This window comes from Mya arenaria, chromosome 9 (assembly GCF_026914265.1).
Source record: "Mya arenaria isolate MELC-2E11 chromosome 9, ASM2691426v1".
Classification (NCBI taxonomy): domain Eukaryota; kingdom Metazoa; phylum Mollusca; class Bivalvia; order Myida; family Myidae; genus Mya; species Mya arenaria.
This window is the reverse complement of record NC_069130.1, coordinates 38,956,639-38,969,463: the sequence shown is the minus strand read 5'-3', so window position 1 is coordinate 38,969,463 and position 12,825 is coordinate 38,956,639. Positions and strand designations below refer to the sequence as shown.

General features: G+C 36.5%; 1 protein-coding gene across 4 annotated transcripts in view; it reads right to left on the bottom strand.

Annotated features, from left to right (window-relative positions):
* The window catches only part of LOC128246602 (uncharacterized), a 66,391-nt gene that overhangs the window by 21,060 nt on the left and 32,506 nt on the right, over positions 1-12,825 (bottom strand). For all 4 annotated transcript variants that reach the window (XM_052964877.1, XM_052964880.1, XM_052964878.1 and 1 more), the window contains one exon: positions 7,088-9,562. In XM_052964877.1, coding sequence (XP_052820837.1) covers positions 7,095-9,562 — 2,468 coding nt within the window. In that variant the 3' untranslated portion in view covers positions 7,088-7,094. The remainder of the gene's footprint in view (positions 1-7,087; positions 9,563-12,825) is intronic.

Here is a 12,825-nt window from a genome sequence, read left to right as displayed (position 1 = left end):
ACTAAATAACTTCAGTTTTAATACATTTGAAACTGAATCTCAAATGAAGGCTGAAGTTCTTGTTGCATTGCAGCATTAATAGTTGACTTTTTTAATTTGACTCTTTTTATTGCTTTCGACAGGCACATATTACATCATTATTGTATTCATTTTTAAGACAAAGCCTCATTTAATTGAGCGTGCTGTCCAAAGACAGCTCTTGTTGACATAATAATAAGACACCTTTTGTTATGGTTTATATGAACAATAGCTGTTTCTGTGTATGTTTTAGAAGAAACTTCCATTTCTTATTATATTGATGGACATAGACATACATACATGTACATGTACAGGATAATTGACATCAAATTCTTAGGATTAAATTTACTAGTGTTCTGTTCATGTTCAAAATAGATACAGTTATGGTAAATGTGTATTCTTGTTTGTTTATAACATAGACAACCATTTATTTGGTTGTCCTAGTCTCCTGTCCTGTTACGTGAATTGAGTTTTATGGACATCTTCGATATTGTAGGTCCAATTCTAGTGTTTAGCTGGAAAAGTATTTAGCCTAGGGAGACCTTACATGTAGTTTGGGTTATCATGTTGGATGTGTCTGAATGTTGGCATGTCGGGAAATAAGAATTTTAGGCTATGACAATTTGAAAATGTAGACGTTGCTGGGCAAGGCTCCTCACACCCAAGTTACTGTCGCATTATATTTGTGAAAAAGTGCCTTGGGCTTTTGGTTTGTAATGAATTTTGCGAGTCTGGCAAATATCTGCATTATAAAATTCATCCACATACAGGAGACAGAGATAAAGTTCAATTTTCAATGATTTCAAAAAATTTATTAACTAAAAGGGGATCATCATAAATGAATACAGAGAACAAGGTTAATTGATTTGACAGAGGAGTTGATGCAGAGCTTAAAAAATTAAGGAGACAATTTCAGAAAAATGCACATAAATGATTTTTGTTTATTTGTGTTGTTTGATAACTGCTGTGTGTCGATTTTTATTTTTATTTCATTTTACCCCCCAAATCACATTTCACACAATACATGGTTTCTACGCTTTAGGTTTGTTGTACTATTGTATCTATTGAATACAGTAAATTTTCTGGTCATTGTATTGCAAAATTTGTGCAAATAATTGGCAAATTTCAGAAATACTCATTTTTATTTAATTTTCAAACATTTTCCCCAAAATTAACATTTCACAAAATGACATAGTTTCTATACTTTTGATATATTAAACTGTAAAATAATATTTATGAAATACAGTCATTCTGGTCATTCTATTGCAATATTTGAAAAGTTATTGGTAAATCCCAGAAATTCTCATTTCCATTCAATTTTTCATACATTTTACCCCGAAAATCGTATTTTAAAAATAATCTATATTTTTACATATAATACTGTTAAATAATATATATTAGCTGCAGTAGTTCTGGTTATTTTATTGCAAGATAGGGCAGAGTTATTGGCAAAATCCATATATTGTCATTTTCATTTAATTTTTTCAACATTTTACCCCAAAAATCATTGCTTCAACACCTCTGAGAATGAATAGAGTATAGTGCACGCTACCACAATGTATATAGACTATAACAGAGGAGTTGAAGTAAATCTTCAAAATCTCTGGCTGTATACATTTTGTAGAGAACTGGGGTGTTGAAGCACTTCAACACCTCTGAGAATGAATAGAATATAGTGCACAGTATATACTGGTATAGAATATAACACCAGTGTATGTACTGTCACGGTATATCGTGCATATCCATATAGTGTATAGAGTCGATGTACTGCGTGGACACCTCGGATCTAAATCACAACTTGGACTAAGCATTCTAGATTTAATATTTTTTTCTAGATTCAAATAATTCACTGTTTTATATATTTGATTGCGCTTTACTGAAATGGTTAAATATACTTTTCATAAACCAAACAATAAAATAAATTAAAAGTGGATGCGCGTGACTCATCTAACATAGGGGGTGTAAGACGGGGTTTTCCAGCACTGGTGAAATAACCGGAAACACACGTCCGGTATGCAAAAATATCATAAGACGCTTGGTACAGGGGATAAGAAGCAGAAATATCACAAGACGCTTGGTAAGAAAAAAGGCAGCAATAGTGTAAGGCCAAATAAAACTAGAACTCCGCGAGTCGCATGTGTCGCCTGACGAATTATTTACTGTCGACATTATAGCCGTTAGATTGGCATTTTATTCATTTATAGACAATGATGTTGCCATTTAACTAACTTTCAAGTGTAGGTGGCATTTGAACCCTCAATCAGATATACCTACGGAATAAGTTTGAAACCTCCTATAGTTTACGAGATATGCCACGGACAAAACTTTAAGCAAGAAAATTAACAAAGGGCAATAACTCTAAAAATATGGCAGCAAGAGTAACGGTTCTTGTGCACTGCACTTGCCCTCAATGAGATATATCTAGCTATGAAGTTTCAAGTTGATACCTCTTATATTCTTCAAGATATGCCCCGGACAAAACTTTAAGCATGAAAATTAACAAAGGGCAATAACTTTAAAACTAAGAAAGCAAGAGTTACTGTTATTGTGCACTGCACTTGCCCTCAATGAGATCTATCTAGCTATGAAGTTTCAAGTTGATAACTCTTATATTCTTCAAGATATGCCCCGGACAAAACTTTAAGCATGAAAATTAACAAAGGGCAATAACTCTAAAAATATGGAAGCAAGAGTAACAGTTCTTGTGCACTGCACTTGTCCTCAATTAGATCTATCTACATATGAAGTTTCAAGTTGATACCACTAATAGTTTAGGAGATATACCCCGGACAAGCGAAAATGGGACGCGGACGCCGCCGCCACCGCCGCCGCCGACAAAAGTATCCCTATATGTCGTCTTTTCAGGCGACACAAAAATAGGTCTGTTTCAGGTTACCTGACCGACCCTGTTTTTTTCCCGCCGACCCTAACCTATTTTTTCCCTGATAAAAATGTGATTTGGGTACGAAAAGCATTTGTTACGAAATGTATGTACGAAAAGTTGACAATATGAGAGTTGGATTTCAAAATGTATTTACCGTACTTCACCTTAGAGTTCGGACACCTTAAACTAATTAATTTTTCGCTCCCCGAATTCATAGAAAATAACCATTTTTACATGTTATCTACATGTATGGTAAACCTGCCTTTTTTCTTCATGTCTGCCTTTTACCATTTATTAATTTATCCGTAGTTACCAATGGTTATTACGCCTATAAGTGTAACTCCTTAATCAAGTTAATTAAAATCCAATTCAACACCATTTGAGCCGCATCGCGCGATTTTGGGCCTTCGGACATTATTTTTTACAAATGAAATAATCATTAATAAAAAATGCCAAAAATAATGATTTTTTCCAGATGTAAATCAATTTCTTCCCGACTACTTTCTTTTTAAGGTTTGTCATTGGTGCATCATTTTCTCGACAATTTATGACCATTGGTTTACTCATGTTTCCATGGCAACCATGGATTTTGTCCCGACATATTTTGACTGGGTTGAAAGTCTGTGTTTAAAACGGCCAAATGTTTTAAAAATACAATAATAATTTATTATTTTTATCTTAATTTATGTTCTTTAAAGATTTGTGATAAGAAAATCATTTAAATCATCAGCTAGTTTTAATATTGATATGAGTATTTTGCACGTCATTTAGATAATGCACTTTCTTTATGACGTCATATGAATGACGTCAAATTTAGTATTCAAAATGCCCAATAGATGGTCTCACTTGTAAACACTCAACTTACGCAATTTAAGTGATATCATCATGGAATTTTCAGAATATCTTCCTGATATATCATTTCATTCAAATACCTTAAAACATTGTAATAGTAAAAATATGTCCGAAGGCCCAAAATCGCGTGACGCGGCTCATTTTATACATGCATTGACATGAATAAACACCTTTTATCGGCTTCAGATCAAACAGTCACATTGTGTGACGTCACATAACTCTCAGTTATACCCACGAGGATCTCAAGGAGAACATGGATATTGCTATGCAGGAGTAATGTGTCTGGGTGGTGTTTTCGATTGTAACTTAAGTATTGCATTTCTAACTTTAATTCATCACATTAATAGTTAATACCTGTATCATTGAATGTGTTGACTTTTATTGTTCTATTGATATTACAATGAGTATTACTGAACGATTATTGCTTCATAAAGTCTATATTAAAAGTGTGAAACAAGTTTCAAAGTTTATTGGCGGATCGTTTTACACACATCCTTTTCAACAGGCAATAATTCGTTTAGGATGGGTAGTAACTAACTAACTTTTCACAGTGATGTATACGGTTAGGTAATCTAGCCAGGCTTTGTAACGATAAAGATCAATATTTTTTTTCTGTGAGACTTAGTAATGCACCAGTCAATTGTAACCACGCCCCCCCCCCCCAAGTCCGGGGAATAGCCCCCCCCCCCCGGGTAAAATCCCCGCCTTGCGAGGACGAACTGATGGTTAAACCCCGGCCAAATGCCCCGCACTCGGTGACTCTATATAAGGCCCAATCTCCGCTAAATTTGGCGCTATGACAAAACCACCACGTCACCCGGCCCTACGGGGGCACCTGGAAAGTAAAACCACGGCCCTTTTCCCCGGTATACCCCCGGACCTGGGGGGGGGAGCATGGTTACAATTGACTGGTGCATAACTGTAAAAGTTACAATCGATGTCCTATGGGTGTCCGGAAATTAGGTACCTAAAATAAATTATTTTTGAAAATAATAATGGATGTCCAATTTTTAGATTGTCCGAACTCTAAGGTGAATTACGGGTAGTTTGTGCTTGTGTGGCAGGTATATTTCAATTCTTGAACTATATTTTCTTGTCAGATACAAATGTGTCAGATACTGACTTTCGGATTGCTATGTTAGTGCAATTTCGGCAATAAAACCTGCATGTTACCTTGTTCTTCAAACCTGAACCCCCAGGTCCTCTTGACAGCATTGAGGTTTCCTTGGCTGATGGCTTATATGGTAAATTTGCTGTCCCAATATTCATGTTATTATGTTACAGGGAGGTTAGCATTCTACAGAGGGTGATTGAAAGCAAAAGGGTGCATAAAGATAAGTAAAACCGTTCCTGGAGATTCTTAAATAGTAGCAGAGTGGTATACCATAACTTAGTTGAAATCCAACCATTATTGTCAAAGTATTTAACCAGACAATTAAAGAATGTTTCCTTTGAAGCATGGAACATGTTTAAAAACTACTGATAAACCTGAAAATTGATGACTTTTATTTTTGTTACTTTCTGAGTCAACAGTCACTGAAATCAATATATCAAAAAAAAAAAAAAAAAAAAAAATCCGACCTACTTACCCTATTTTTTTTGGCAGTGTTACCTGAAACGCACCTATTTTTTATTTGGCCTAATGGTTGTATAAGTTAAAAGTTGTTTGAGTTTTTATAAGTATCTATCATGTGTTTCCGGTACGGATAGAAAATCCGACCCGAGGGCACGCGCGTAAGCCGGTAACGAGGCTTGCCGAGTTACCAGTCACAGCAGCGTGCACGAGGGTCGGATTTTTCGATCCGGACCGGAAAAACATGATTGATGTTTTTTCGCGCATACCTAAAATTATGAATTTGTGGGAAAATTGACGTAAAAAACGTACTTTTGTACATTTCACCAAATGCATGGGTGAAAGTTGGAAATTTTGAAAAACCTGAAATATTTTGCTGGGGGCCTGGCCCTGGACCGGTGGGTCCAGGGCAAAGCCCTGGCAGGCGGTCCAGGGGGCCGGAGGTCCCCGGAAGCTCCTGAGATTTAAGAATTTTAAGGGAATAAAATGCCATTCCAGAGTATAAATTGACTATGAAATGAAATTGAAGCCTGACTTAAATTACTTTAATGTATGGCTAAATAATATTTTCTACACTATTAAAAAGAACAAATATTAATATAAGAAAACGATACCATTAATGAATTTTATGCCTAAACTAATTCGTTTGGTAGGAAATGTATCAACAGTCACAAAAATGTATAAGGTAGAATTTCTTCATTTATTTATTATAATTAAGATTTGGACCAAAAAAACTTATAATATTTCAAACTGATGCTTTTGTTAACACTCTTTTAACAACCATTAATCAACCAAGTTTGATTCTTTTCCATTTATTCTGACTGTTGCTACCATTTTCATTTTTCATTTCCTTTTAAGCACCGTCTGTTTGGCCAGTCCGTGTAATTTTGCAACCCTTTTTGCTTTTTCAGTTTTGAGAAGCTGCAGGGAAGATTCCCAAATGATTGGTTTTTACACATCATTTCATCGCCAAATGATTACGCTCCGCACAGTGATTTCCCCATCTATCACCGTTTTTGTCAACCTCAGACAAACATTCCCACCTCCACTTTTTTTACTGTCCTTCGTATTATAACCCGCTAGCAAAAACTTAATTTTCAGAACTATTTTGTTTGATAAACAATCGTCTGCATCGAATGACAGTTGCTAATAATAACAATGTCGGCCATCTTTATGTGCAGTCCTTAAGTGATAAAAGACACGCTATTTCATTGGAGGGCAAAATAGAGTAAGCCAATCAAAAGTATCCTTTCACACGAATGACGTATAGGGTTTTCCTCGACCTCGTTTGTCGGAATTACGATTTGGCGATTCCCGATGAAAGAGGATCGCACACCAAGTCTGTTTGGCCGTAATCGAACAAAAAGATCGGCTATCTCCGTAAATGAAATAAAAACGCGCACTTGTTCAAGCGGGCACCTGCTGGATTGCAAAAATGGAGGTTGTGAAATCGGACTTATTGTTGACCTCTGCAAAATATGATCGAAATTCGGAAGAGGAGTTGGGTCATACCCCCTAACCCCCCTCTGAAAATCTCAACGGATTTACACGATTTGGAAAAACGACCCCTCTGGATCAGGAAAAACCGGAAAATCCGGCATATGCCGGAAAACTTTCACCCATGCAGTTGTCAACGATAATGCTAGATCATGCAGCATTTGTGAAAACAAACGATAATGTAGAGCTCATATGATGATGATATGAAATCAATATTATAAATGTGTATGGTGCGACATTATTAGTAAGATATGCATATATACCTTTTGTCTACTCCTTAAGGGCTGCAAACATTTCAAAGATGTCTCCTGGTGAATTTTTCATCACAGCGCCAAAAGCCTGCTTCAGTTTCTTGAGTGTTTCATTCTTCTTTTGTCTCCATTCAGAGAGCACATGGAATATAAATTCCACTTTTGAATCAGGGTTGTCTTTTCTTATTCGTTCCATATCAACTTGCCTTAATCCAAGCTCGATGCCTAGTAGCCAAATCTCTTTGTTTTTTCTCAAGCATAATGCAATCTTATTCAAGTGTTGATTAGTTGGAACAATATCTAAACTTACACCTTCGAATGTCGTTTCCTCCTTTTTCATTTTCGTTAGAATATCGCTGTACCAATATTTGTCAATTTGCATTGTATGGTGCTGGATATTTTCTTCATGATCATCACCACAGATCAGTTCTACATCTTGAAGAAGATCGTTCACTCTGAAAAGTCCACAATTATGTTTATTCAATTTAGGACACTGGACATATTCTTCAAATGGTGTTGTCTTCGTGAAGTCATTTGATCTTGGCAAATGGCTAACGATTGCCATTAAGTTCATGTACAAAGTACGTCTGACATCCCCACAAACACCAGGATCTATTGCTTGCCTCTTGTGCTTATGCTTAGACATAAATGACATCCTTGCATATATGATGTGGTCATCGTACCAAATTCTGAGCTGGGCCTGCTTTACTTTAAACACTCCAAATCCGTTGTATAGCAGTCTTTTCCCTTTCAATTTTGCAATTTCCCAATTCCTAATGCAAGCAGCCAGTAGCCTGTGAAAAATAGATCTAGGCATAAAATTGTTTTTGAAAACAAAACAGACTGCTTTTGTGTTATGCCAATTTGGTGGATTTTTCATTTCTTCCAAATTACCTTCGGGCTTTGCGTTGAGCAGGCAAGGCAATATATGAAAGTTTGAACATGAATGGAGAGGTGTACAAATCGAACCTCTGTAATTTGGATCCACAGAGCCGTTGTGATCATTTTGTCCTTCTTCATACTGTTCTTCGTAATCTTCTAAATGTATTGGCTTGGCCATAATGTCCAAGTGTTTCATGTATTCAACAACAACATCAGCATTTTCTTTGATCTGTGGATCACTGTGTTCCAAAATTGTTTTAAGCAATTGCGGTTCCAATATGGCAGACTCTTTGTACCTTTCCCACTCATTAACGAGCGTTGGTGGAACATGTTTCTCTTTGTGGCTGATGAAGCATTTGAAGGCTTCAATGGTCCATTCTGGGGACAACATCACATGGTTTTTCAATTCCTCTGAGTCAAAGTAAAGGATGTTCCCATACATGTGCTGCATTTCCAAGAACAACTGCAGCTCATCACCGCCCAAAGGCTCTGGATTCTCTCCGTTCGCAGCTTCAACATCACGCAACTTTACTATTACTTTTCCTTGCTCCCTCATTTGCTCAAAGGTTTTCTCAAGCTGTATCCATTTTAGGGGATACTTTTCATTCCAATACGGCTGGACTTCAGCAAGCTTTTTGACTTCATTTCTAATTTCATCAAAAACTGGATTTTTTGCATCTAGATTGTTCACGAGAAATTTTGTACAATGAACATGCCTCAAAATACTGCTGTCAGGAAAGTGATTCAAGGCTTTATTAAAGAAGGCATGCATTCTATCTTCTTTATGTTCTTCTGAGCCTTTCATTTGATCTCTGTGAGTGCCTATCAAGATCACGGTTGGTTTACATTCTTGTTCTTGATCACGGATTGAGCTGTACATATTGATTGAGTTCAGCCAGAATTTAAATATATCCAGGGAGGTGAAGTGTTCATGAACCAGACCAGCCACTGATTTACTTTCTTCAACAACATCATCTAACTCTTTTGTCATATTCATAACCAAAAGGTAAATTGACCGCTTGTTGAAGAAAAAGTGGTGAGTTGAATAATACAAATTCTGCCCCGCAAAGTCCCATACTGAAACAAGTGGTGGGTTTTCATGGGTGTCTGTTTCTGCTTTAATTCCTTCATGAGCTGTGGTATGAGCAATTTTAGCAATTTCTTTTCTGTATTCTATGTCATCTTGTTCAATATATTTCTTCACCTTCTCAATGTGATCTGGAACATTGCCAGGAGAAAGAACATCCATCGTTTCCTCCTGCGTTTCTTCTTGCTTTTCAATACTATTTTCAATCCTACGTCTAATATTTCGTTTAGGCATAAAGGCCAGCTTTTTCCACTTTTCATTTTCAATCTTACACAAATGTACATCAATGCCCACAGTACTTTGTGGATATTGTTCAATATTATCATGTGGTGGTCTAATATTCTTTGAAGTGTCAATGAGGTTATTGACAAGGGAAGTTTTTCCAACAGAAAACATGCCAACAACCATTGCTCGAATTCTTTGTACTTCTTCATGGCCCTCTCCTAAAGCTTTAACAATCATGCCAAGTTTGTTTTCATCCAATCTGTTAGCTTCCGTTGGTATCTGATTATCAACTTCTGGAATCAAAGGAAACATGATAAACTTAATGCTGCAATTTTTACAACGACGTTTAAGAAGGCACATGATTTAGGTACAGATAAAATATCAGCGATATTTTGGCGCTGTATTAACTGGGAATTATGTAGCTACATTTCAAACAAGAGCCGTCGTAAGACAGTGCGCTCGACTACGCCGCTTTGACTTAGAATACAATAACGATGTAATAATACCAAGTTTGGTCTCTTTATGTCAAACTTAACTAAAATTATTCGATACATAAGGTGACTTTGATGCTGCCCTCCCACCAGCCGGCCAAAACAATTAAGCAAGTCATTCAAATAACTTGATTTCCCATTATGAAAATTTGGTTAAGAATATACAAATATGACTTTCAAAGGAAAAAAAAAATAATAATAATAAAAAATAATCAAGGGCCATAATTTGTATTTAGGCTTAAAATGGAGTTATATTTCTTGTTGTAAGATGGTCGTAAATAATTTTGAATTTTATTAAGTGCATTTAATGAACGGTATAGAAGTTTTTGTATTAAAATCCCAACTTGCCCTCAACTTTTACTTGCCTAAAACTTTAACCTAAGTCAATCAGGGGCCATAACTTGTATTAAGGATATGGAGCTATGTAACCTCATTGGGTGATGGTCCTGAACAATTGTGTGAAGTATTAATTCAATTGAATGAAGGGTATAGAAGTTATTAAACAATATCCCAACCTGCCCTAAAACTTAAACCTAAGTTCCATAGTCAATCAAGGGCCATAATTTGTATAAAAGATAATATGGAGTTATCTAACCTCATTATGTGATGGCTCTGAACATCTGTGTGAAGTATTAAGTCAATTGAATGAATGGTATTGGAGTTTTAAGTGAAAATCCCAACTTGCCCTAAAACTTTCACCTGCCCTAAAACTTTAACCTAAGTCAATCAGGGGCCTTTTCTTGTATTTAGGATAATATGGAGTTATGTAACCTCATTGTGTGATGGTCCTGAACAACTGTGTGAAGTAATGTATTAAGTCAATTGAAAAAAGAATATAGAAGTTATTAATAAATATTCCAACTTGCCCTAAAACTTTAACCTAAGTTCCATAGTCAATCAGGGGCCATAATCTGTGTAAAGAACAAGCATTTTCAATGAAAAGATATCCCCCGCCAACGATGGCTTGTTTGTGCTTGATGGCTTGTTTGTGCTTACAGGCATCATCGCAGTATGTTGGTTCATATTTATTTCAAGTTTCAAGAATTTCTACCTACTAGTTACTGAGAAATTGCTGTAAATGAGAGTTTTTCAAAAAATCAAGGGCAATAACTCCAAGTACAATTGACCAATCCAAAAAAAAATGAACAGGCATCATCCCAGTATAGTAATTCATATTTATTTTAAGTTTCATGAAATTCTGCCAGTTAGTGACTGAGAAATGGCTGTGAATGTGCATTTTTCAAAAAATCAAGGGCAATAACTCATATAGAAATTACACAATCCAAAATAAAAATAAACAGGCATCATCGCAGTATGTTGGTTTATATTTATTTCAAGTTTCAAGAATTTCTACCAACTAGTTACTGAGAAATGACTGTAAATGAGAGTTTTTCAAAAAATCAAGGGCAATAACTCCAAGTACAATTGACCAATCCAAAAAAAATGAACAGGCATCATCCCAGTATAGTGATTCATATTTATTTTATGTTTCATGAAATTCTGCCAGCTAGTGACTGAGAAATGGCTGTGAATGTGCATTTTTCAAAAAATCAAGGGCAATAACTCCAAGGACAATTGACCAATCGAATTTTTTTTTGGACGGGCATCATTCCCGTATAGTGGTTCATATTTATTTTAAGTTTCATGAAATTCTACCGGCTAGTAACTGAGAAAACCCAGGTGACGGACGGACGGATGGACGGACGGACGGACGGAAGGAAGGACGGACGGACGAAAGGACGGACGGACAACGCCATTTCAATATCCCCCTCCCTATTTCATAGGCGGGGGATAATAATATGGAGTTATCTAACCTCATCATGTGATGGCCCTGAACAACTGCATGAAGTATTAAGTCAATTGAATGTAGGGTATTGGACTTATAAGTGAAAATCCCAACTTGCCCTTAAACTTTAACCGGACGACGACGCCGGGGCGAGTAGTATAGCCCACGTATTCTTCGAATAGTCGAGCTAATAATACATCATCTTACATGGGGGATGTAAGACAAGTTTTTCCAGCACCGGTCATATGACCGGAAACACACGTCCGGTATGCAAGAAAATAATATCTGTCATGTGTTCCGTTCCGGATAGTAAAAACCCCGACCCGATGGCACCTGCGTTGCCAGATCACGAGGCTTGCCGAATTACCGGCTGCGCAGCGTGCCCGAGGGTCGGATTTTTCGATCTGGAACCGAGGAACCGACACATATGATTGATATTTTTCTAGCATACCTTGAATTACAAAATTTTGTGAAAAAATACATGGAAAAGCGCATCTTTGTACATTTTACCAAAAAGGGCGTGCGATGATGTTTACTCACGTCATGACGCGCAGTAAGTTTTATTCACTGCATACGTCAATAAGTTTCTGAGTATCACGTCTTTTAAGGGTTACTTTTTGTTTTGAAGGTATATTTGAGTCAAGTTTATGTTTATCGCACTCATCTATTGAAATCTCATAATTATAGTTACATAAAGTGTATAATAAAAGAAATAGAAAGTATTACGTCACAGCGCGTGACTCATCTGGCATCACGGTAGGGGTGCCAGATGGAATTTTCTTGCATACCGGACGTGTGTTTCCGGTCATGTGACCAGTGCTGGAAAACCCATCTTACACACCACATGTAAGACGAGTCACGCGCAACAATGCGCCACTTCTTATTTCTTTTCTTGTATGGAACATGAAAAGTAAATTATGCCATTTCAATAAAGCGCAATCAAATATATTTATATATAAAAGTATTCAAAACTTTTGATTAAAATTGACGAAACGCGATATTAAGAGGAACTATTTGACGTCAATAGTGATTTAAAATTACTGCGCTTTATGACGTCAGTAAACAACTTGGCACGCGCTTTTTGGTGAAATGCACAAAAATGCGTTTTCTACATCAATTTCTCCACAAATTGATAATTTAAGATATGCCAAAAAAAATAAGCATGTGTTTCCGGTCCGGATCGAAAATTCCGACACTCGGGCACGCTGCGTGACCGGTAACTCGGAAAGCCTCGTTACCGGCTTACGCGCGTGCCATCGGGTCGGATTTTCTATCCGTA